Source organism: Phoenix dactylifera, chromosome 6 (genome assembly GCF_051530095.1).
Source record: "Phoenix dactylifera cultivar Ajwa chromosome 6, Ajwa_hap1_PhDact_Kaust_v1.1, whole genome shotgun sequence".
NCBI lineage: Eukaryota > Viridiplantae > Streptophyta > Magnoliopsida > Arecales > Arecaceae > Phoenix > Phoenix dactylifera.
Genome location: NC_143195.1, coordinates 30,615,016 through 30,639,773, shown reverse-complemented (window position 1 = coordinate 30,639,773; position 24,758 = coordinate 30,615,016). Strand labels below are relative to the sequence as shown.

The 24,758-nt window shown below is 37.7% G+C and overlaps 3 protein-coding genes across 16 annotated transcripts; 2 read left to right on the top strand and 1 right to left on the bottom strand.

Annotated features, from left to right (window-relative positions):
- Nucleotides 1-2,442: 2,442 nt before the first annotated feature.
- LOC103719672 (B-type cell cycle switch protein ccs52A-like) lies at nucleotides 2,443-15,391 on the bottom strand. 11 transcript variants are annotated; one of them, XM_089924022.1, is made up of 10 exons: nucleotides 14,988-15,391; nucleotides 11,717-11,763; nucleotides 8,856-11,630; nucleotides 8,638-8,759; nucleotides 8,447-8,551; nucleotides 4,844-5,087; nucleotides 3,521-3,622; nucleotides 3,375-3,437; nucleotides 3,258-3,276; nucleotides 2,443-2,861 (listed from the first exon to the last, which is right to left on the bottom strand). In XM_089924022.1, the coding sequence occupies exons 1-3, from the start codon at nucleotides 15,297-15,299 to the stop codon at nucleotides 11,291-11,293; spliced, it is 699 nt and encodes a 232-aa protein (XP_089780148.1). In that variant the 5' UTR covers nucleotides 15,300-15,391; the 3' UTR covers nucleotides 2,443-2,861; nucleotides 3,258-3,276; nucleotides 3,375-3,437; nucleotides 3,521-3,622; nucleotides 4,844-5,087; nucleotides 8,447-8,551; nucleotides 8,638-8,759; nucleotides 8,856-11,290. The 11 variants fall into 11 exon arrangements, with proteins under 11 accessions (XP_089780148.1, XP_089780147.1, XP_089780146.1 ...); XM_089924021.1 differs by having other exon boundaries at nucleotides 2,443-2,900; nucleotides 3,375-3,408; XM_089924020.1 differs by having other exon boundaries at nucleotides 3,375-3,408.
- Nucleotides 15,392-18,263: 2,872 nt separating this feature from the next.
- LOC120110842 (zinc finger BED domain-containing protein RICESLEEPER 2-like) lies at nucleotides 18,264-21,858 on the top strand. 4 transcript variants are annotated; one of them, XM_089924016.1, is made up of 6 exons: nucleotides 18,264-18,590; nucleotides 18,699-18,824; nucleotides 19,449-21,162; nucleotides 21,254-21,503; nucleotides 21,602-21,684; nucleotides 21,773-21,858. In XM_089924016.1, the coding sequence occupies exons 3-5, from the start codon at nucleotides 19,453-19,455 to the stop codon at nucleotides 21,673-21,675; spliced, it is 2,034 nt and encodes a 677-aa protein (XP_089780142.1). In that variant the 5' UTR covers nucleotides 18,264-18,590; nucleotides 18,699-18,824; nucleotides 19,449-19,452; the 3' UTR covers nucleotides 21,676-21,684; nucleotides 21,773-21,858. The 4 variants fall into 4 exon arrangements, with proteins under 4 accessions (XP_089780142.1, XP_088575744.2, XP_089780141.1 ...); XM_088719618.2 differs by lacking the exons at nucleotides 18,264-18,590; nucleotides 18,699-18,824 and having other exon boundaries at nucleotides 18,836-19,599; nucleotides 19,810-21,162; XM_089924015.1 differs by lacking the exons at nucleotides 18,264-18,590; nucleotides 18,699-18,824 and having other exon boundaries at nucleotides 18,836-21,162.
- A 182-nt stretch (nucleotides 21,859-22,040) lies between these two features.
- Nucleotides 22,041-23,290, top strand: LOC149753405 (thioredoxin domain-containing protein PLP3A-like). Its single transcript, XM_089923743.1, has 6 exons — nucleotides 22,041-22,058; nucleotides 22,178-22,273; nucleotides 22,547-22,588; nucleotides 22,665-22,726; nucleotides 22,885-22,982; nucleotides 23,070-23,290. Exons 1-6 carry the CDS (start codon nucleotides 22,041-22,043, stop codon nucleotides 23,183-23,185), a joined length of 432 nt encoding a protein of 143 aa, XP_089779869.1. The 3' UTR covers nucleotides 23,186-23,290.
- Nucleotides 23,291-24,758: the final 1,468 nt, after the last annotated feature.

Sequence of the window (24,758 nt, the reverse complement as noted above, 5' to 3'; positions counted from 1 at the left end):
GCGTTTGTTTTTTTTACGGTAGTTAATTATTGGCATTCTTTATAAAGCAGAATTTGTTAAGCCTGCTATATATAATTGGTGACAACCGTAATCTTAAATATGGTTGTTTACATTATAATTATCCTAGCGATGGTTTTGGTGCCATCTTTACCATTTTATTAGTTTATGATTTCAGTGTTCGGGTTGTATCTTTCGCATGAAAAAATGATTAATCTTTTTTTTGCGACATTGTTTCCACACAACTCTCAAAGCACTCTGAACTCCCTCGTTCACTGAGCTACATGAATTCGAAGCAACGATTGCACGATCTATCTATGAATTCGTGCGAAGGAAGATCAATCCTTCTTTCGCGAGAGATACAGCCCCTACCCACGATTGCAACATCTTATAAAAATTATCACAACAACAACATCATATTTCTATAACATTTATCTCCATAACTGGATTCTTCGTGTATAGAAATGTTAGACAGGGTTCGTGCAATGGGAAATAACGGAAGCACAGCAAATATTTTGGCGAGAAGAAGCAGCAAGAGCAGAACCCAACCTATTTAATCAGAAGGCAATGCATGCGAGTATTACCACGAATAAGAAGAAGAAACAGACGGGAATAGAGATGAAGGTCATTCCTTTCAATATTATTATATTTGCCGATGGAACCGCCATCTTTTGTGAGGCGCACCTTTTTTTTGAATCAGTCACGTGCAACCAAGGTGGTATAGCACGGTTCGAACGGGACTAAGATTCCACTGAAGTAACTCAGGTTCGAAACGCGCGGGAGTCGATTAAATATGGGGACCGGATACCTCCTCCGATGGAGTCGCCATCTGATGCGCTGGTACCGGGGTGGCGCTGGGGTGACGTACTCACACATGGGACAACCCACGGGTCGGAAAAGACATGCGGAAACTTGCGACCCGTATCGAATATTTTCTATTGGAAGGGGGGCCCAGTAGAGGTTGCTACGCTGATGGGTTTCTTCCACCGCACTATGTTCTTTACGAATTATGTGATAAAATCTGTCATTATTATGGATTCTGCCTTTCTTTGCTACAGATACATTTCACCCGAGCAGGTCCCAGTTCAATATGGAGGCCTAAGCAAGGACGACGACCCTGATTTCACCACCTCAGATGCTGTTACTGAATTTCTCCCCCCCTAATTTTGCACCAAAAAAAAAAAAAAAAACAGTCACGTTTACCCTCTAATTCACTTGTTCGAAAAAGCGTGGCAAAACGCCAGTCTCGGGCATGCAAGTTGATGGAATAAATATCCATCAGCTAGCGTTTCTATTGAGACAATTCCGTGTGCTGCAAAATGTTGACGAATTCGCAACATTCCTTGGAAATTCTCCTCACTAGAGCCACTTGCGCATCACGTCATGAAATCCAACCGCTATCAAATACTCTATATATCTATCCTCTTTAATAAATCTTGAATAATACAATATGCCATGTATTACATTAAATTAATTTTTAAAAAAGAAAATCTGGCATATTTGTGGCATATATATATATATATATATATATATATATATATATATATATATATATATATATATATATATATATGAGATAAAGGATCTCCTTCATCGTCATTTATCATGTAATCCTTCGTTCCAAACATGTTTATTAATAAAATTACGGCCATCCGTATAATACTAAATTCACGCAAATTTGTCTTATAAATCGTGCGTAATTTCATAGCAGAATCAACAACCCTTCGCATATCTTAGATGCCGAGTAACTTCACATAAAATTGCAGTTGATGAAATCAAATATATTTAATGAGAAAAAGAAAAGCAAACATCGCACATTTAGAATCATCCTAAATTAGGGTAAAAATTGGGTGCTTCGGCGAGAACCCAACATGGGCCAAATCTAAGACTGGGCCTGGCTTGGACGAGTTTAAGCGCTAATTGGGTTGGGTTGAAAACTCCGAACTGGACAACCCAAACCAAATCTAATCCGAACCTAAATAAATACATAACATACATAGATGCATCTCTATTTTTCAACATGTTATTAATGTTTCTTTAACTATCTAAAATTATAATTCATATTATATTTACACATTACTTCTTTATTTCATTGTATTTTACTTTTAGATATTATTTATATGTCATAGGAGCATTTATAGATGACTTGCATAAATTGATCTAACCAACCTGACCCAATGCATCCTGACATAAACAAACGCAAACTAACCCGACTCAAACCAACCTGATTTTGATCTCGATCCCAAAAAATTAAGATCAGGTCAGATTTGGACTGGGGAGATCGCATTAAAGGTTGGGTCGGGTTGGGCCTGGACCGAGATCTCAATGTCTAGGGTTGCCTCTTCAGCCGACCCAACCTGCCCATTTTCCATGCCTCACTGCAGTTCAGTTATTCTCCATAAATGACTAAGCGATCACAAAAGGAAAAGAGAGGAGGCCAAAAGGGAAAAAGAAAGCAACAAAGATAATATATAGAATACATATTAACAAGGTGTATTTCGTGGAAACACGATACATGCTAATATTTCACGTTACAAGGTGTAACCGATTGCTTCCCAGCCATCCATCATATATCTACAATTATCAGCCAAAAGGCACTTGCAATTTGCAATAAGCCGATCTTGAGCAATTCATCAGCTCTCAGTGGTCAGTCAGGTTGGAAGGGCTGGAATGGGAGAAATTTCAGTATCGCGTGATACATGTCTCTTTGTTGCTGACGATGGTCAAGCTTGCAGAATTGTAACTTACAACCGATACTGTGAAACCAGTAGCTTTAGAGATGGGCAGCTCCCATCAAATAGTTCATGAGGTCATCAGATGTGTGTTCAGCGAAGAGATCGGGCTCCTATATCACTGTCAGCGTTCTGCCGACAAAACTATAGTCAGCAAAAAGAGCCAATCTTCTGCATTTTATGAGGCAAACAAAATGGTGATGTTATGCGAGTAAAAGGGAGCATCAAAATAAAATATTTATGCTGTGTTTTTGGTAATAAATATTTATATAGATCAACAGGACAATCTAAAATCGCCACTGAAAAGAGATTGAGAATGCTTAAAAGTTGAAACAAATGTTTATATCAGGTTACAAGGATTGGTTCAGTGTTCCGCACCCTATTGAGATATTTAAGAATAGAGTGATAAAAGTCAAAAAATGAGAAATCTGACTCGCGAACGCCATGGATTTATTTATTTCGGTGAGGAAACCAATTACCCAAAATTTAGGAGAAGGAACACATTCCAAAACCTAAGTGTTTCATCACCTGCTCCTGTGACAATCGTCTGTAAAAGGAAGGAGAATGTTAAGCAGATAACTAAAGGCTGCTGGAGGACGAAGCTGTACAGTCTGCAAAGTTAAATAGAGAACAAAAGGCATTTACCTGCCCGTCCGGAGAGATGGCTAGATACAATACTCTGTATGTATGGCCAGTTAGTGTTGCAAGCTGTAAAATAAAATATAGTATGCTTTTGTAGAATGAAAACATTCATAATTCTGTTCAATTTCAGTATAAATAGGAAAATGTACCTTTGACATTGTCGGGTATCGCCAAACAATTATTTGGTTTTGGGAGTACACATGGGTGCTCGCCAGTTCATTAACATTCTTTGACCACACAAGATTGCAGGCCTGCACAAAGGATGACAGAAGCATGTAAGTTTCTCTTTCATTTCTAAGAATATATGTTTCTGTACTTGATGGTGAAAATGCATTTCCATGTAAACTTCTTTAAAAGAAAAAATACTGCATAAGACTATCACAATAGTTTCCGTAATTCTCACTTTGTTTTTCCCAGTTGATGCCAGAGATTTATCTAAGCATCATCTACTAAACCATAGTAACAAATATACATTTTTCAGTAATACATTGAAGGTAAACAACCAGACATCTGAAAATGAATGTTCTCATATGGTGGACAAATGAAGATGAATGCAAGTTACTAACATGAACAACAAAAAAATCTGTTCCTTGATAACATCGCCAAAAACATCATCGTTGTTTGCTAAATTTTAACATTTATTGTTTATCTAAATACAGTTCCCATTCCACATTTTAATTTGTCTAAATGAAGGGAACTGTCAATGTATTCCCAACCAGATAACAAGAAAGAGTTTCCCAATTGGGTGGCATCATTGCTTTGGCCTCTGTCTTATAATCTGTGCCTGATCAAGTCCCCTTTTTTGCAATATATCCTTTTCCCCTTTTTGTCTAGACTCTCTAATTTCTATGATGGTTGCTTCTGATACCATACACATGCATGCACACAAACCACCACCACCACCAAAAAAAATAAAAATAAAATAAATTTAACATTAAAATTTTAAAACAAATGATGTGCAGAACAAACACAGGATTCATCAACAATTAGTTAATTGGCACACAAATCATCCACTAGCTAAGCCTAAAATTTTTGCTGCCTAAAACTCTAAATAGGAGGAAGTTACACCATTAAACCGGCAAATCATTAATAACACCATAAAAAACTCCACAAGGAAATCATAATCCCAAACAACATGATTAACTTGCACAAGCTTGATTGGCAGCTTAAACAGCTAAGGGTAGAATTTGTGTAAAAATTTGTCAATATCTTTAAAGGCAAGAAATATATACATGAGTTCAGGTATGTGCTGGATAGGCTGTACATTTAGGAGTTGGATATATCCTATCCCCCTATGTAAGGATACAAGGACTCAGCAGATAAATTTTTAGGCAACAAGAATTCATCATCAAAAGGTAGTTGAAATAGCAATTTTCTTAAAACTATTTTATTGATGAATCACAGCCACCCATCAAATGATCCTCTTGAATAAACCATGTGCAACAGATCAGCTGAAAGATAAAAGCCCTAACCTAGGCTGTTTCTTCATCCCATAAAATGCCATAGCCCACCCCATCCATGGTCCACCTTGCTCTGCCTCTCGTCTCGTTACAGTCTGCCACCCACTTCCTCCGATCATAGACAAAATCGTCTACCAGATACTCCCTCCCTCCCCTTGTGCATGTGCATGTGTGGCTTCCCTGGTCTCTCTAATTGTATTCGTCGAAGCCATGCCTGACAGACGTGCTTAATTCTTGAGCACAGATTCCATAGTACCTGTGTGATGTCAATGTCAGCAAACATGTGTCAAGCTACTTAGCTGAACTAGCAACTAAGGCATCATAACACAGACTCTAGCTAATCTACAATCAAAGACAACAACTCTCACCATGGAAGAAATAAAAAGCTCTACCCTCATTCTTTGAGATACCTTGGAAGCATCTTGAGTGTATCCAGGAAGTATCCACAGCATTTTTCAAAATTTGACAAATAGGACACTTAGCATATGTATAGGACACATATCCTAGAAGTATCTGACAAGTATCGGTATTTGATGCATATCCAACAAAGCATGTTATTTGAAGTACCTTGCTTCTTAAACCTCTATCCATCATATTCTCCAACATTAATAGTTATAATTTGTTCATCAATAGCCTGCATTGATTCACTCAAAAGAAGCGGAAAATAGATGGGGATTCAGTTGGTTTAGGAGTTAGACTGAGAGAAAATGTCCCCTTAATGCGGTCCTCCATTATGGAATGGAGAGTTTTCCCCCTTTTATATAAAAACATAGATTTATGGTTCATGCATGCAGGCAGTTTTGGCCTACATGCATATCTAAAGCATGGTCTAATGAATGAATCCGTGTGACACCGATTCATGTTTCTAGAAGATTGTTTTTCTAGATTAATTTACTAGAAAAGATAATTTAACTCCTCCAAACTTGAAAATTACATTTGAGAAAATATTATACATAAAATTCAGAATACATTATATGGATGGAAAACAACAAGAAAACCACCAACAATTGGTGCCCTAAAGATTTTCAGATGGTTTTTCATTTGCTTTCCATGTGTTTCTACTTTTGTGAAAACTTATGCCCTTTTATTTTTTACGAAAACTTATTTTTGGCTTACTGAAAAAAAGAAAATGGTTTCCTTTTGAGTAAACCAAAGACAAAAGAAAGAAAGAAATAAAAAAACTCTACCCTTATTCTTTGAGATACCTTGGAAGCATCTTGAGCATATCCAGGAAGTATCCACAGCATTTTTCAAAATTTGACAAATAGGACACTTAGCATATGTATAGGACACGTATCCTAAAAGTATCTGACAAGTATTGGTATTTGATGCATATCCAACATAGCATGTTATTTGAAGTACCTTGCTTCTTAAACCTCTATCCATCATATTCTCCAACATTAATAGTTATAATTTGTTCATCAATAGCCTGCATTGATTTACTCAAAAGAAACTGAAAATAGATGGGGATCCAGTTGGTTTAGGAGTTAGACTGAGAGAAAATGTCCCCTTAATGTGGTCCTCCAGTATAGAATGTAGAGTTTTCCCCTATATAAAAACATAGATTTATGGTTCATGCATGCAGGCAGTTTCGGCCTACATGCATATCTAAATCATGGTCTAATGAATGAATCCGCGTGACATCGATTCATGTTCTATCCATCGTATTCTCCAATATGAATGGTTATAATTTGTTCATCAATAGCCTGCATTGATTCACTCAAAAGAATCTGAACATAGATGGGGATCCAGTTGGTTTAGGAGTTTGACTGAGAGAAAATGTCCCAAACAAGGGTCTTTCACTATTCCAACTTTCATTCAATATCCCAAGAACCAATGATGACCTTCCTAATAATAGGATATCCTTGACAAACAAATCATCATATGCTCAATATCTGACTAGACTACAAGAGATGGGGTTCAACTCTTCAATCCTATGTTTCACATGAATAACTGTGAACCGTAGAATTTTGTGCTTGGAGATAACCTAATTTCCTAGTCATAAAATCCTTGGTATTTACACTAATCCCTAAAGCCCCCAACATTATAGTATGAATAACATTTTAGCACATCATAAGACCGCAAATTTCAATTGCAAGTTCCATAGGATCACATACCATTACATCAACATTTTTAAAATACCTGCGGAGCACCAAAATGAAGACATGAGATGGTAAAGCATGGTCTGAATGACCAACTTCACCAACATTGTCCCATTCAATGTTAACATGCCATTCATCCACCAACAAAGTTTCAAACAACAGCTAAAAGAAACTAAATTTTGAGTACCTTCTGGTAACTGTCAAGAAACATCTCGACCTGAAATATATAAATTTTAATAGTGGGAGATTCACATACAAACAAGTCATCTCTATCAACTTGAAAAGGGGTAACCTCAATAATTAGTACCCTTCTAGTGAAGCCTTGTTCTCTTCTCATGTTTATTATGTCGCATAGAGATACCCATCAAAAACTTTAAGATCTGTTTTTTTGGAGCTATGATGCAAATTTTGTGTCATGCACAGTATGGTAATAGACAATAATATTCCCTAAGGCAAATCAGTTCATGTCCAATTATTAAACTTGTTCCAGTCAGCAAATGATCACATAGTTTTTCCTAATCTTTTATAAATGGAGAAGATGCTTTTTCTAATCTTGACTTTTTTGATATGGATTATAGTTTTCATTATGCAGCATACTTTTTATAACTAGTATGGGATCAGGATGCAAGCGTCATTTAATCAATTATTTTTGATAACTTTATTTGATGTGCTTCTATAGTTAAATGCATCAACTTCTTAACTACTTTAACACATGATGATATATTTATTAAATTCCCAAACAGTTGGAAAGGTATTTTTTTCGAGCTTGTGTGAATGCTAAAGTGCATCAACTATTAAGAACTTCATCTTAAAGGCAGAAATAGAAGATATATGTGAGGGTAGATGGACACAGAATAAAATGGCAGTAATATTCAAACACAAGTTGGCTTCATGCAAAGTTTTTTATCAGGTCATCAGGATAATTACTGCATTTTGGAAATAATGGAAAGCTAAAGAGGGGGGAAGGCATAATCCCATCAATCAATGTGGCAAAAGAATACAAGTGATAATTTGGTGGGCATAAAGTAGAGGTGCACCAAAAGTTTCCCATCACTGTAGACACATGAGTGGGACAGTAAAAACATTAAGAATTATTTGTTTTTAGAGTGAAAAATTTACACCCATGATGGGTAAAAACTAAGAATTATATCTTTTGGGGAAAAATTGCTCACAAGGGAGTAATGAAAAGAAGTCCTTAATATTATTCTGCTAAGTTATTTAATGATGGTGCTTCCGCATTTTTGCCAGAATTGCTAATATTTAGTGCAAGCCACATTGTCTGTGTTATAGCAAATATTGACATGATCCCGTTGAGATGTGAATAACAGTTAATGCTAAATCATGATATGGGATGAATATGCTTGGTAACGAGGGCACAGATATCATTAATAAAACATCATTGGCAAATCTATCAGAATCATGCTACATAACTGTCATAATGAAATTTGCAAGCTCACATTCATTCACAAGATTTCTTCTCACATCACACCATAAAATAAAGTAGAGAATTCACCTGCACTTTCCCTTGGTTTGTCCCAACAGCCAAGTGGGTGCCACGCTGTGCCCATCCCACAGAGCAGACACTGTCATCTACCGCCAAGTCACAGAGTTTGGTGACCTGCCATCAGAACCATATTGCCGACAATCATTAGTTTAAAAAAAAAAAGATGCTGATCTCAGACCAAACCTTGGCCAAAACCTCACCTTGCTGCTGCAGGCATTCCAAAGATAGACGGCATTGCCCAAACCCACAGCCACACATTCTACGAAGACCAATCCACGAGATTTCGGTAGAAATCGTCCTGCAATGCTGGTGCATCCAGTACCTAAACCCAACATCAACCAACACAGCAGACCATAAAAATCCAATCTTTCTGAGCGAAAAGGAAAATTAGTAACAAGCCGCCGCAGCGTCTTGGGACCTTGTACGGAGATCTCGGGACCTTCCTCAGCGTCTGGGGCGGGCTTGGCGCAACCCCAGGAAGGGCATCCTCAAACCCATCCGAAAGCGAGTACCGCGGCACCTCCGCCTTGAACCGAAAAATATTCCTGCTAGGAGTCGAAAACGGCGAGGACGACGAAGACGGCGAAGAGGACGACGAGGAGCTCCGCCCTTCCAGGGGCGAAGAGCGGTCGGGGGTGGTGGGGGGCGCGACGCCATGATCCGGCCCGAAGAGCACAGTCCTGAGGAGGGCGGAGTAGGCCCTCTCTCTCTCCCCTGCGTTTGGATTAATATTTACTTCTAGGATTAGGAATTTGGACGTTTGAGTACCACTTCTTTAAAACCAAGACAAGAGGCTGTGATCTTGTTTTTCTCCCTCTTCTTAGACATCAATGTGACAGATCTGAATTAATTAGAAAGTCCGGAGCGTTACAGCATGATGAAAAGTAAAAACAATTCATAACTTGGGAATTCACTAGGAGTTGGAGATGACCCAGATCTTGAAAAATGGATTATTTCGGGTTTAAAGTCCATATGATTCAAGTTATATTAGTTAAGCATGACCATGTCTATCATGATTTGGTGAGTGAAAAGAGCTATTATAAGTCCTAATTTCATCAGTTATCTCCAAAGAGACAAATGAGATTCCATGAGTCATGTTTACTCTTGTTGATCAAATACTATTTTCTGAAATGGTTTAAGTAGATGTTTTTAGCTGAAAGGTTTGAAATGAGTTCAAATCGCTAGATTCAACATATATTCTCTTTAAACATTTTCTTTGGAAATTTTGAATCTTAAGTTATGTTCAATCTTTTAATTACTTTGTATTATCAAGTGGCAATATATAGTTTTATCATGTACAATTAGGTGGCTATCGAGCTGCCATATTACTTTTGAGCAAACAACTCAGCATCATACAATTTGAGGACCAAACTAGTTATGTCATTCATTGGATTAGAATAAGGTATGCTTCATTACAGTTTATGGCTATGCTTGTCATTATTTATATAAAAGCACTAATAAATATATTATAAGTTATGACTACAACAAATCTAATTGGAACATATATAGAGGAGTTAGTTGTGAAGATTTAAATCAATCATATATTCTTTGGTTATTAATGACCAAAAGGATAATACTTTGACGTTCTTGTTATTACTTGAAACTACATGAAGAGCATAAGTATTAGTATTTATGATTTTATTTAAAATATATATTTTTAGTAACTTATTTAGTTGAGTTGGACAATGCTTCGTTAATTATCAAACTCTTTATTTATGGCCACCCTTAATCTCTCGCGCAATTGTAGATAAGCTATGATCCTCTTCTAGTGCATGTGATCCGAATTTAGTCTATAATTTATCAAGTTCCTATTTATTTTGTATAGAATTGATTGCATAATTGCAAATAAAAATAATCGTATGCTGGTACATTGTAATGAGAGGCTTGATAGCGGATGGATTTGCATGGATGAGTTTATTGATGGAGATCGAGTAGAGGAATTTGCAAAAGCCAAATAAAGTACTGTTGGATGTAAAGGTCCAGAATATTTGATGCTGAGTAGCTATTGTATCCATGACAGACGTAAGCTAATCGGTAGGCCATTACTGTTGTCAAGTATCAAGCCGTGATTAAGATATTTGCCTGACTTGGTGCTGTATTTAATGGATGAGCAGAGGCAAAGCTCAACAGACACCTAAATTAACATAGAAAAGAACAGTGGTCCACTCTATGATTCATCTTTCAGATGCGGAATAGCGATTTTGCAAATAATAATAATAATAATAATAATAAATTAATTAAATTGTTGATCTTGCAAAAAGGAAGTTGGGAATTATTTTTCCTTTTCTCTGAATCATACATAATTGGGATCTATGATAATTTTGCTCTTGCATTTAAGTAGGTGACATAGTAATCTAAACATGTCATACATACATATATACATACACACATCTGTGTGTGTGTTATTGCATTGGGTCTTTATTACATGTATATCAGATATTCATTTTAAATGTGTATCATTCACACCGTATTTGAAAGACTAATTTGTCCAGGAATCCTGAAATGTCTCTCACTGTACTGAAAAATTAATCCAACGTTCTGCAAAATCAACAACTAAGTAGATTTTCTTTTAATGCAAAGATTTGCAAAGGAATATATTCATTTAACAAAACAAAAAAATGCAGTTTAAAGAATTCTCAGCATGGAACTGTGTAATACATCCACAACAACTAATCTGAGCCTAGCATCCACAAGCGCAAGACTGTGCTCTTAAAATTTCAGTTACAGAGCCTGTTAAAGGAATTCTACCAGCCAGGAGGAATCTAGGAAATGGATCATTTGACTGTTTTGTGCTGAGAAATCTGTCAGCTTTCAACAGGACAGGAAAGATCTTTTGCAAACAACTTTGCAGGTTCAGTTCCTACTGCTGACTGCATATGCTATTTTAATTGGCCTCCCATACAGTTCTACCTGGTTTTTCTTCATAGCTTTCTCCAGTGATTCATCATCTTCAAAATCTATGTGACAAAAGCCTCGGAATTTCCCCGTCCTCTTGTCAAAGGCGAATCTTATAGAAGCAATGCTGGATGTTTCAAAGCAGTCTCTGATGTCATCTTCTGTCACATCCCAAGATAGATTGCCAATGTATGCTGAGAGGCATCCATCAGCCTTCCCAGGTTCACTAAGAAATTCGTGCTTCCTCTTTCTCTGGGAATCTAGTCTGCATCGTTCGACCTTTATAAACCTATTCCCCCTGAAACTCAGAAGAAAAAGGCTAGGTTTCAGAAAAACCACAAAAGAGAGAATATATAGAGATGTGGGTATGCTGAAGAAGTTTACATTTTGGTTCCATCAAGTGTAAGAGAATTTGTTGCAATCTCCTCCGTCTGGTACAACAAAATGGGATCACAATCAGATAAAGCTACACTAAGACATATAATAACCAAAGCTTTCTTACTGATAAGTCCTGGACCAACAAACTTCAATCCTGCTGATCCCAACAAATGCCCTATCATCTACAAAAAGTTGATTGGGATGGTTCTAGTTTGGTCCTGTTTAAAACAGCTGAACTACAAAATAGCAATCCTCAGAGCTTTTGCCATGGACTTGTAGCTGGCATCAAAGGTGTTTCAAACCTCAAGACAAATTGTTAACACGTGGATTCAAGAACTCATCAATGAAAATCCAAAATGCGAGAATCAACCTTCAATAATTCAAAGTTTTATTTTACTCAAATAATTAAGAGAACAGTTGCATAACTGAATCGTTTTATCTTCTACGAATCAAAGTCCCAATTAAATTACTTCATTACAAGATGTCAGTGTTTATTGTGAAACATTTCCTAACTAGGTGTAATAGTGCTGGACATGATGATGACCCTTGATTTCAATGATTGAATCTCAAGGAGATCTTCATCCAACTTTCAGATTAGATCTAAGAAACTGATGAGTAGGATTTCAATCATGTCTAAAACTACAGCTATTTACAAATCCTCCATGCATGTGGGAAAAAGGAAGAAATAAAAAAAAAAAAAAGCACTCCATGTATCTTTTTCAACTTTTCTGGAAAGGTCTACCCCTCAATACCAAATTTATGATAAATACAGGAAACTTGGACACAATTTATTGAACCATTCAAGCCTTAATCAACATATGAGTAGAGATCTAGAAAAGAGGATATTTGCATTCATAATTCTGTTATAGCACTTTTAGGCTGTGATACTTGATTTGTACAAGCCCATATTCTGCATCTAACACATCAACAAGATGCACCTCATAGAAACCACATGAGCCCATATGAAAGCTGCTCTTTGGTAATATAATATCTTGAATCTTGCTCAGGGAGGTCCAAACTTTAGAGACTTAATCAGTCTAAGACTACCGCTTAATGTTTACTCCAGATATCAGATAACACAACTGTGGTAGTGGTTACTCCAGATATCAGATAATACAACATAAGCAGACATTGAATTAAGTTATTCTCATAAATTCTAGCTTATGATAACTAATTTGGTTATTATATTAAACTAATATGCTTTGAAATTGATAGCTTTAAGCAATAACCTTAATGCCAATGACATATGTAGAAATGAACAAGTCCTCACATAGGTATAGCATAACTTAAGATAGTTAAAATTGCTTGTCCAGTAGCCTTTCCAAGTAAGCCATCTTCTTTGTCCTCTTTTATTCTTCTTTCTCATTTACTTCCCTTCTATTATTGTTTCCTTCTATCCAATTTTTTCTTTCTTTTCTTGCACTTTTTTTCCTTCTTTCATAGTTCTCTTCTTTCATTTTTCTGATCTCAAATTTTCAAAACCTATAGTTTATTCTTACTTTTCCTATTCCTCCTCTTCTTCCTCTACCTTTTCTTATTTGTCTCTTGCTCCTCTACGTCCTATTCTTTCTCATTCCTTGGTGACCAAACCACCTAAGCTGTCAAACAATCGAACCAGGCCCTGGCACCACCTAGGGGTTTGAGAATATCCAACACATGAACCCCTTAACATTTGAACTAGTTATGAATATGTGAGGATAACACTCGATGAATCATTATCAACAAGTAAACATTGTGAAAAGGCTCAAGAAGTTGAAAATAGAGAAAATGCATGTCTGTTTATTCAGAGAAAGTCAGTTGTAGTATTCGTAGGCATTGTTTCTATTTTCTAACTATCCCATACATAATATTGCATCTAAATTTGGTTTGTGCTAATTTTAAGATTTTTCTTTTGCATGAGGTAGCAACTCCCCACATCCATTTGTTGGCACAAACCAATGCACAGTCAGGGGTGGACTGATATCAGGATGGTTATTGATTTTAGGAATGCTATTCAATCCATATATGAAGCCCTCTAGCTTACCTATCAAAATTTTGATTGAAAAGGTTTGTTTTTATTGTTGTTTAAGCTATTGTCTCAGAATAAGATCTTCAATTAGAGATTTTTGAAAAGGGCTGTAGTTAGCTAATTCCCTAAGTTATAAACAAAAACCAAATTGGTACAAAACAAACAACCTTGCAGTATGGTTTGGTCTGCTATGAAAGGACGATTAAATTTGGAATGCTATACTGAAACGTAAGGCAACTCACCAACTCTCCTTAAGAGAGCCAACAAATTAAGTACAGATTTTGCCTTCTAAAGTTCAAGATAGTGGACAACCTTTTTCTTCATAAAGATATGCCAGTTCTATTCAGTAACATCAAGCATTATACGAAATTAGAAGAATAACTCCATACTAGAAGTATACGCATCCCCATATGGAGGTTGTCATATGATACAAAACCTTGGACTGCTTCTATGTCAGAGAGATAGTAATGACTAATGGAAATTTATCTTTCACACGCAGATTTAGATGTTATAAGATATATGATTGATGGACTTTGACAGTGCTGTCACAGATCATTAGAGAAAAGAGGACAGCATGTGATTAAACACGAGTCTAAGAATTGCAAATGCTTGGGTAACTTGGGCAGCAGACAATCAGAAAGACACTACTTTTGACCTCAGACAGGAAAAGTTGTAACCCATCATCAGTTCAAGGAACATGTTACAATATCCGTGAGTTCCTATAGAGTTGTTCCTTCGGTTTCCTTTTGGCATGATCATTTGCTTCAATACGTACTTTATCAGTTTCAAGGGCACATCACTCTGTAACTCACTTTTCTTAGACTAGTAGAAGTGTCCACCCTCTTGGAAGTTATTCAACATCAAACTCAGAATTAGAGCCTGGCATAATTCATATCTTTCCCTCAAACAACATCACTCTGGTATTTTCAATGCTAGATACATGTCATGCTAGTTATTCACTCCAATTTTGCCTGATATTTTTATATCAAAAAATCTAATAAAAAAAAGTCTTTAAATGCTTATGCTTCTACATTAGTGTGGAAATTTACTACAAAAGGTTACTTTTTAACTTCTTTTCTCTCTTCGTGTTGTATGTTTGATTGGTTTAGTTCGTAAAACCAAGGCAACTTAATAGTTTACTGTTCGCCCAAAAAAATTCAACAAGGCACTCCATGGGTGGATGCAATTTATCAGGAACGAGAGAGATAGAGAGATAGAGAGAGAGAGAGAGAGAGAGAGAGAGCAAGGGAAAGGAAAGGAGAGTTGGACCTGGAAGGTGAGGAAGGCGAGGCCGCGGAAGTTGCCGGAGTCCGGGAATCGTGAGAGCTGGAGCTGTTGGATGGGGCCGATGTCCTTGAAGAGGTCCCGGATTTGGTGCTCGGTGGTGGAGTAGGGCATCCCGCTCACCACCACCTTGTTGGGCTCATACCCCTCACCGCCGCTGCAAGGGCCGTCTTCTTGCAGCGGCGCTTCCACCGGTTCTTCCGCCTCTTCCGCGGCCGCCAGCACGGGCTGACCCCATCTATCTTTCTTTGCTTTCTTCTTCTTTCGGTTCTTCCTTTCTTCGCCTTCGTACGCCATCGCCGCCTCTGCACCGGCTCTGTCGGCTGTTGCTTTCGGCGGTGTCTTCTGAAGTAGCAGCGGGGGGCAGAATCCCCGCCGTTGGATTTCCTGGTTCGAGAATCACATGATTATTAGTAATATTTAATTATTTAATTATTCATATCAATTAGGTTATTGTATTTGCATGTCAATTAATTCTATAAATACATCAAATATAAATAAATAATATATAAAAAAAGGGGTTGAGATTAGCATCGATCACGCTGTAATCTTTGAGCCCATTCCGTTTAGATTTTTTTTTTTTTTGTACATTGGCGGCTCACATACGACGAGTATGGATGCGGCCAACAAAATCAGAAAACAAAATACTACATAAAAGTACGGGCACAGACCCATAATCTGCCCAAATAAAATCTCCAAAATGGTGAGCCACGAAGAAAGCAATTCAATCTGCAGCATCGTTTGTCTTCCGGTATACGTGTGTAATTTGATGGAAGTCGCACTCCTCCAGTAATTTATAAATATTGTGGAGCAGCGGCTGATCCTCGACTGAACAACCCCAACCTTGGATTTATTCAATCACCATGGCCGAGTCTGAAGACGGTCTGCTTATTAACTATGTATATTTTCCAACAAATACTATCAGGCTCACTGGGCCTAAAATTTTTGGCCCAATGAAAAACTTTTAGTCTCACAATCTGCACCCTTTGGCATATGCTGAGAAGTTTCCGAATCATTTCAGTGCTTGTATGTGTTCTTCTAACTCAGAAAATTCCATTGGATGTTAAAATGATATCATCCTTAATTTGCTTCGTAGCTGGGGGATAGGAAGTGAGTTGAGCGAGCCCAGCTACATATAGATGAATGAGGCTCTGTGCTTGCTACATATATGCAAATTGTGCCAGATCATGTGATTTGATGCACGATAAATATAGGAAGGAGAGTGATGGGAAGGTCAACGTGGAGCTCAAGCAATAATCATCATGATTGGTTCGCATATTAGAAAAGGCCAGTTAGGTTAGGTTAGGTTAGGTTAGGTTTCTACAGTTCCTCTGTCTAGGCTGGGGGACAGATTGCCTGGGAATTAAATTTGTTCTTCAGCTTTTGCATGTTCTTTCTTTCGTTATTATGAGCATAAACATTTAGCTATATTTTTTAGCTTGCTCTTGTTGCTGTCAATATTATCATTTGGTTTTGTGAGATCTGTGCGAATGTGTATTTAGTTCCACATAGGTTATTCGCCGAGAAGATTGTGGGTATTTATACAGAACTAAAGAGCCAAAAAAATACCTTCCGGCTAGCCATTTTGGATAAGATCTTAAATTATTACAAATGATATCAAAGCTAACTCGGCTCATAGTCTATATAGACTAGGAGACACTGCAGCATGGATTCACCGAAGCTGATTAGATTTGAATGGATTTTGAACCCTTAGCCTAACGAGGACTTCAAGGCTTGAATAGAAGAAATATGTGAGGATCCGTGCGAGTATATATTTAGTCCCATATCAGTTATTTGGATGAGGTTTTAGGTTGTTACAATTTTTTTATCAATTAATTTTTCTTTTCCTCTTGAAAGATTTTCCTTTCTTAAGAATTTTTTGTGTGAAGGCTAAAATTGATTCAAGCACCTGTGTTCAATAGGTCAGTTATTCAGGCATACATGAATCTCAAAGTCCATTGATGGCATCTTGTTTTCGAGGAAAGCTCTTATTTCTGCTCAAAGCTCTTATAGCTGAACTAAACTAACCCCATAACTAAATCTTAAAGAGAGAATCTTCTGAACCACTATTTTGTTGTTTGCGCTCATTTCAGAATCTTGCTCCCATGCACTCTTCCAAAAATGTTGGTGGCAACTGGGGTAAGAGAAGGTCTGATTGGCTGAATGAGTCCAGAAGGCTGGATTTTGAAGTCCTCTCAGCACAATAACATGCTTGGTCATGAAGCAAATCTTACTTATAATTCCAGAAAACATCCATGCTATGCTTTCCACTTCAATAGTATTACAGACATCTCCAACATATCCGCACCTGCAATGCTTTAAAAATCGCATTGCACTTCAAGTGAATCCAAATCTGAAATATTTGAGCAAGTCTTGTTTGGCGTGTTGGATTTCCCTCGTCTAGCTGCCATCTATCAGTCACTGGTCTTTGAAGGTTCATGTCCAAGAGTAGTGCTGCATAAATACGTTTGCACCTGCCATTGGATTAGAGAAGAATCAGTAGGGATGCAACCGAATGCACTGGTTGAACATGTCCAAGAACCTTCAATTTAGAAAAAGATCCTCACCGATGTATCCAAGGAGTTCACTCCCTTCCATCTTCATCAAAAAAATCCTCTCTTGCATGCGCCAGAGGATATTATGTGGGGCGGGTTTCTTATTTTGCCATATTTTCTTTGGGCCACCTTACTCTACTTATTGGTCTCCAATAAATTTGGCACCGATTCCATTCAAGAAGCTTTTACTGGTCATGAATGCTGTGCTGTTGGAGAAATGGCCCTGGTTATGATGACAAATGCTTTGGTTAGGATTTTTGGACTTGGCTTCTATTGGTGCATAAATGCCTTATTAAAGTGGGTGAAAGAGTTGCATCAAAATAAAGTGGGTCAAAGCCACTTGATTGCCAAAGCCACTTGATTGCCAAAGCCAGTGTGCCAGAGCCATCAGATTTGGTGAACTGCCGAGAAAGAACGCAATCGATGTGCATTAAAGTTCTAATACTACCAAGTATTAAGGCTGCAAATGGGTCGGGTCGACCCGGGACCCGACCCGACCCGACCCGCTTTAGACCCGACCCGACCCGAATTTTAGGACCCGCGGGGCCGGGTCGGGTCCTAAATTTAGACCCGAACTATTTTTCGGGTCGGGTCGGGTCCACCCAATCTTGATCCGGGACCCGACCCGACCCGTTACTATATAAAGGCTTAAAGCTAAATCCCTAAACCGGTAAACCCTTCGGCCTTCCTCTCTTTTCGATCCCGTATTTCCGTGTGGTGTGGCCGACGGCCGTGCCCTAGATCTCGATCGCCTTCCAGCCTTCCTCTCCTTTTCGATCCCGTGCGGCCGTGCCCACTGCCCAGCAGCCCAGGTGCCCTGGATCTTGAGCGCCTTCCTCTCTTTTTCGATCCCGTGCGATCGTGCCCAGGTGCCCCGTGCCCTAGATCTTGAGCTGCGGCGGCGGAGAAGAGTAGACCGCTTCCGTGTGGCCGTGCCCGACTTCCGGCTCTCCAGTCTCCAGTCCGCGGATCTCCCCCTTGGCCTCTCCCCATTCTTCAGCGTCCCAAGGACCTTGCTGTACGCCTGTACCAGGTGCTAGTCGCCTTTGTCCTCTATATTTTTCATCCTGATATCTTGCAAATCGTTTCCAAAATATTTTGCTAATGCTATTCTTGTTCTATTATGATAATGGATAAGTAGATCTTGAGCTGCGGCGGCGGAGAAGAGAAGACAGCTTCTGTGCCCGGTGCGGCGGTGCCCTAGATCTCCCGACTTCCGGCTCCCCATTCCGCGGATCTCCCTCTCCCCATTCTTCGTCGTCCCAAGGTATATCCCTCCTATGTATTTTTTTTAGCATAGGCCGGGAGGAGGTTCCGGCGAGGGGGGCTTGTCTTGTAACAGGGCAACGAGGCTGGACTTGATGTTGGGACTTGGGACCGAACTAGTGCAGCAGCGCTGAATATGGGATTATCTCAAGAAAACAGTACGAGTATCTTTGAGGAAAGATAATGATTTATTGATTTAATTGAAAGAATCAGGATGACTGTTAGTCTGTTACTGCATGGGCTGGCCGAATATCATTTTGGTTCTCACCTGGTCTTCATTTTTATGTGCACTATATTTTAAGTTTCTTAGTGCTTTAGTAATCATATTTACCTCCATTTTATAACTATTTAAAAGATGCTTTAGTTATATGAAGTACGCTTTAGTTATATGAAGTCTGTAGTGTCACTTTGTCAGTAATTTTGAATAGTTAACTACATGACATGGCATTTACTTCAGCTTTTAGGAATACTGAAATGTTGTTCATAGCTTAAATTTTGTAAATAAACTGATCATGATTTTTTTATGCATGCAATAACATGATAGACATTATAAAGCTTAGATTATATGCATCTATAAAGTTGCATTTTATGCTCATACATTTTTATTGATTTCTATGCAAAATAGGTTAATGTCTACGATGGATAGCAATGAAAATATGGCTGAAGTTTCAAGTGTACTTCGTTGTGGTAGTTCTCAAGCTATAGAGCCTTCTAATACAGATAGCTCTAAAACGAACAAAAGAAAGAGATCGGAGATATGGAATCACTATTGTGAGGTACAAAACCAAAAGGACAAGGCTAAATGCAATTATTGTCGTTTTATTTTTTCAGCTGATCCAAAAAATGGGACAAGTCATCTTCACAAGCATACTAATATTTGTAAGGCAAAAAAATTTCATGATAAGAAACAGAAAATATTAATAGGCACTGTGACTTCGAAAGATGGTGTTCCGTTGAACGAATTAGTTCCCTATTCATTTGATCAGGAAAGAAGTCGTGAGGACCTTGCAAGGATGGTAATTCTACAAGAGATGCCATTTACAACAGTTGAACATCCAGCCTTTCAGATGTTTATTAGGAACCTTAGACCAGAATTTCATATTGTTTCAAGGACAACATTGTCTTCTGATTGCTTTAAAACTTATGAAAAGGAAAAACGAAGACTTGAAGATTTGTTCAAGACGAACTGTGGAAGAATCAGCTTAACATCGGACATGTGGACATCAAATCAAACATTGGGATATATGTGTCTGACTGCACATTACATCACTAATGATTGGAAACTGAAAAAGCATATTATCAATTTTAAGTTGGTTCCTTCACCACACACAGGCTTAGTCATTAGTGATGCTATAGCTAACTGTATTTTATCTTGGAATATTGAGAAAAGGTTGGGTTCAATCACTCTTGATAATTTGTCAGCAAATACAGTTGTAGCAACAGAACTTCAAAAACAATTTAGAAAAGATTTACTTTTGGATGGTAAATTCTTTCATGTGCGTTGTTGTGCACATATTCTTAATTTGATTGTGAAGGATGGGTTGAAGGTAGTGGAGGGTGCTATTCATAGGATCCGTGAGGCTGTTAAATATATAAAATCATCTCAAGGAAGGTTGGAATTGTTTATGGGAATTGTGAAACAGTTCAAGATGAATGGTAAGAAAAGGATATGCATAGATGTACCTACTCGTTGGAATTCTACATATCTCATGTTAAATGATGCTATAGAATTCAAGGATGTATTTATGCGACTTGTGGCCCGGGATCCTAATTTTGATAATGCGCCAACTGAGGAAGATTGGTCTCAAGGCATTATTATTTGTAACTTCTTAAAGGTTTTTCATCTTATAACTGAAGTTTTTTCACAAACAAAAAATCCAACTGCAAATTTGTATTTCTATGAAATTTGGAGAATCAATATGCTCTTGATTGAAGAATCTAGAAGTTCAAATGCAGTTGTGATGATGATGGCTTTAAAGATGCAAGAAAAATTTGACAAGTATTGGAAGGAATGCTCTCACATTCTTGCTGTAGGGGTTGTTCTTGATCCAAGACATAAGATGAATCTTATTATTTATTGCTTTCACACAATCCATGGTAATGGTGATCGTGCTTCATTTGAGATCAACAAAGTGCGTGAAGTTCTTCAAACTTTTTATGATAATTATGCAATTTTATATGGCACAAATGTCTCTCTTGTTCAAGTGGATGAGAGGGTGTCTACATCCCAAGGTGGAAGAGATGAGAATCGTTTTATGCATGGCTATAAAGAATTCATCCACGGAGTACAAGTTACCCAACCATCGAAGTCAGAATTAGAGACCTATTTGGAAGAGAAGGTATTTTACGATCTCTAATTTGGATGCTTACATTAAATTATTAGTCAATAATTCTAATAAAAATGACTTGCTATTTAATTTTTTGGAGCAGGTTCATCCATTAGAAGATCAAAATTTTGACATTCTACAGTATTGGAAATTCAATGAATCAAAATATCCAATATTGTCTAGGATGGTACGTGATATCTTGGCAATTCCCGTTTCTACCGTTGCATCTGAGTCTGCCTTCAGCACTGCTGGCAGGGTTTTGGATGATTTTCGTAGCAGTCTATCTCCGAATACGGTTGAGGTATTGATATGCGCACAAGATTGGCTTCGAGATAGCTTGCCTCATCTTGCAGGTTCAATTTCTACAACATTCATAAATTTTATCATGTACCAGCTGTACTAGTGCTTAGAAACTTTGAGATTTTTAATTTCGTATTTTTTTCATTTGTAGATATTCCACCTCCTCATACAAAATACAAGGTTGAAGATTACGAAACTGTTGTTGATATTAATACCGATGATTAGCTTATGCTGGTAAGTAGTAACAATCATCTTTATTATTATGTTGACATTTGAATTCTCTAATTTGCATCATCTCACGTTGCTTCTTTGAGTTATGCAGGATGGTGGTAATCTATCTTAACTGATGTTCTTGATTGTTTCTGCCGTGCGGGTGATCCTTTAGCTGTGGTCGAATGGATAAAGAAAATTGTGGTTCATTATACATGTTCTTAGTTATGTAATTCTACAATTCACTGAATATGATGTTGATGCTATGATGCATCCTTTAGGTGGGTCTGCTTTCTATTTTAGATTTTTATCAGATGATGAACTCAAGGCTGTGATTGGTATTCTTCATCCTTTAGAATGGCTCAGTATTACAATCTTAGATGGAAAAAATTGAATGTGTATATTCTGTGTTTGCTGCATATAGCTAAAACTTTATCTATGAAATGTCATCCAATAACTGCGTCTCACACCTACTTCATATCATTGAATTCTGTTTCACTTGACATTTTTGTTTCAGGTTTTCCTATGCTTTGGTAACTCAGTTGCCTCAACCCGCTTCTTGCTGCAAGATGAGTTCAACATACAAACGACTCAGTGCGATAACTGCATTATTGTACTTATATCTTCTCTCTGTTTCAAAGCTATCAATTTCTTGTGCTGAACCTGTGCTTTGTGCTTGTTTATGTACCCTTCAGCCTAGTTTTTATCTTGTTGCTCGACATATTTACCGTTATTAACAGATTTCATCAACCGTAACAAAATGAAACACACATTCAAGATTTTTGGACTTCTCTATGCAGACTTGACTGGGGATGTAACATGCCATTCTAAAATAGTGGACTGTGCTTGATGGTTCTATAGTATCTTGTATTCTGAAACTGATTAGAACACCCACATTGATACAAAGTTCATCAAGCTGGATGCTGAAGTTAGTCTACACTAACCCTTTGCATTTGTGTTGAAATTTGCAAACAAGAGACTAATTGCTTGGGTACTTGATGCAGAATGCGCCCTTCTTTGTGACAAAATTAGCAGTCAAAACTCTGCCTTGCATCATATTGTTCAAGTGAGGGCTCCTTGTCTTTCACTTCGCATCTTCACTTAGTACATTTTATAATGTTGGATAAATCACTATCATCTCTCTTGAGGGCCAAACTTTCTGCATTTTATTATCGCTTCATATGGTTGACTGTGCTCTGACACATCTAACGGCAATTATCCCAGAAATGGTGTTGCCTTCGACAGGCTGATTGGGTTTCAAGATCTTGGCAGCAAAGATGATTTTACCATGAGTGCCTTGGAGAATCTTCTGAAAAGAAAAGGTAACTATCCTTCCTTTGATGATCTTTTGTATGACTTATCTTGTGAGATACATAAAAATAATAAAAAGCCCCCCAAAAAAATTTCAGGCATCATAGATGAAAGGAAAGGAGGTGACAATGATGAAGATGCAGACGATGATACTGACAGTTACAAACACAGGAACATCAGGTCTTCTACAATTCAGGATTCTGATTCAGACTGAGCAGACAGCAATACCACAATTTTTTTATCTTAATGTCTATCTTGACCATATACTCTGAGAAAAGTACTTTTGCACATCCGCTAGGGGTTCTTGAACCCACAAATTCCAGCAAACAAGCAGGGCTTCAGATCATCTATGATATGTACTGATGCACAACCTTCTTATTTTATCTTTCTAAAGATTGTTGTTTTTTCTTGTTCATGGTGCCACATTTCTGGTTGGTTATTGAAACTATATTCTTTTACTGCTCGGTTTTTAGCTGATTTGGAAGTCCAGAGCTGCTTCTGCTCGTTAAATCCAGATGAAGAACGGAAGAACTTAGAAGTCTTGCACATTTTTCGCCACAGTCAATTTAACACAATTTATGTTCTTGATAACCCATTCCATTTGCTCACGAGGATGGGTTACGTTTTGGTTGCACAACCTTTCTTATTTTATCTCCATCCAGGTGTCCTTCCTGTTCTTCTGTCCAGACTTAAGATTGCCAACCTATTTTCTTGGCTGTTTTTAGCTTGATGTGTTGTTCAAGAGAAAACATCTCATGGACCCGACCGGACCCGATTGGATCCGGATCCGACCCGACCCGAATGACCTGACGGGGTCGGCATCGACCCGACCCGACCCGACCCGAATTTCAACCGGGTCGGGTCTGGGTCCAAAATTAGGACCCGAACAAAAAACCGGGTCGGGTCGGGGTCACTCAGGACCCGACCCGACCCGACCCATTTGCAGCCCTACCAAGTATGTGGTATGTATAAAGAACCACTTGAGAAAATTAAATAATAAACTACTAATATTTCAGAACCTGCTATCTAACCTAATGTTTTAATTTAAAAAAAACATAAAAGAGGTTAGGAGGTCCTGTAAGTGTTGAACTTACCTAGAAGTGAAACTCAAAGAGTCCCTTTCATTTTTTTTTTGAAAAGAACCAAACTAGTTGTTTCAATTCATAACTTCCCTTGCCCTTGTGTTGTTTGTCTTGCTACCCTGTTACTGCCTTTGCATGACTTCCCTATGGGCTCGTTTGGCTCGTGGGAAAAGAAAGAAGAAAACTATAAAAGTATGGTCAACGAAAAAATAATGAGATGCCTCTTATTTGATTGGAGTTTTCAAAAAAGAGAGACGGAAAAGTTGTATTCACATGAGGATATGATTTTCATGTTTCATAAAAAAATCTTTTCCATGAGAAACATGTAAAAGTTACTTTTCCATAAGCCGGAAATCACTCTATTTTCATTTTTTTTCCCAAAAAAGTCACTCGGCATTAAAGAGGTATTAAAGACCTAATTTCTATTAAGGGTATAATAGGAATTACACATAACTTTTTCAGGAAAGTGGATGATCAACTAAACATAAGCACTCACTTCCTATTGTCAACCAAACATTCCAAAAATACTTTCTGAGGCATACTCTTTCCAGAAATCTGCTTCTCAAGAATCATATTCTTAGAAAGAAAAATGCTTTCCGCAAACCAAACGAGCCCTATAAGTGGCAAGTAGTGTCTAATTTTGATATTTCCATACACCTTAGCTATAATTATCATTTAATCAATACATTTGTTAATTCATCACTT

What these genes read in the sequence shown, in the direction of transcription:
- LOC103719672 (XM_089924019.1), bottom strand. Translation starts at nt 15,299, where the DNA reads ATGGCGTACGAAGGCGAAGAAAGGAAGAACCGAAAGAAGAAGAAAGCA. An exon ending in TCGCCTTCCTCACCTTCCAG is followed by an intron (nt 11,764 to 14,987) that starts GTCCAACTCTCC and finishes TTGTTGTACCAG; the next exon opens with ACGGAGGAGATTGCAACAAA. An exon ending in ACACTTGATGGAACCAAAAT is followed by an intron (nt 11,631 to 11,716) that starts GTAAACTTCTTC and finishes TCTGAGTTTCAG; the next exon opens with GGGGAATAGGTTTATAAAGG.
- LOC120110842 (XM_089924015.1), top strand. Translation starts at nt 19,438, where the DNA reads ATGCAAAATAGGTTAATGTCTACGATGGATAGCAATGAAAATATGGCT. An exon ending in AGACCTATTTGGAAGAGAAG is followed by an intron (nt 21,163 to 21,253) that starts GTATTTTACGAT and finishes TTTTTGGAGCAG; the next exon opens with GTTCATCCATTAGAAGATCA. An exon ending in TAGCTTGCCTCATCTTGCAG is followed by an intron (nt 21,504 to 21,601) that starts GTTCAATTTCTA and finishes TTTCATTTGTAG; the next exon opens with ATATTCCACCTCCTCATACA.
- LOC149753405 (XM_089923743.1), top strand. An exon ending in CCTTGCATCATATTGTTCAA is followed by an intron (nt 22,727 to 22,884) that starts GTGAGGGCTCCT and finishes CAATTATCCCAG; the next exon opens with AAATGGTGTTGCCTTCGACA. An exon ending in GAATCTTCTGAAAAGAAAAG is followed by an intron (nt 22,983 to 23,069) that starts GTAACTATCCTT and finishes AAAAAATTTCAG; the next exon opens with GCATCATAGATGAAAGGAAA.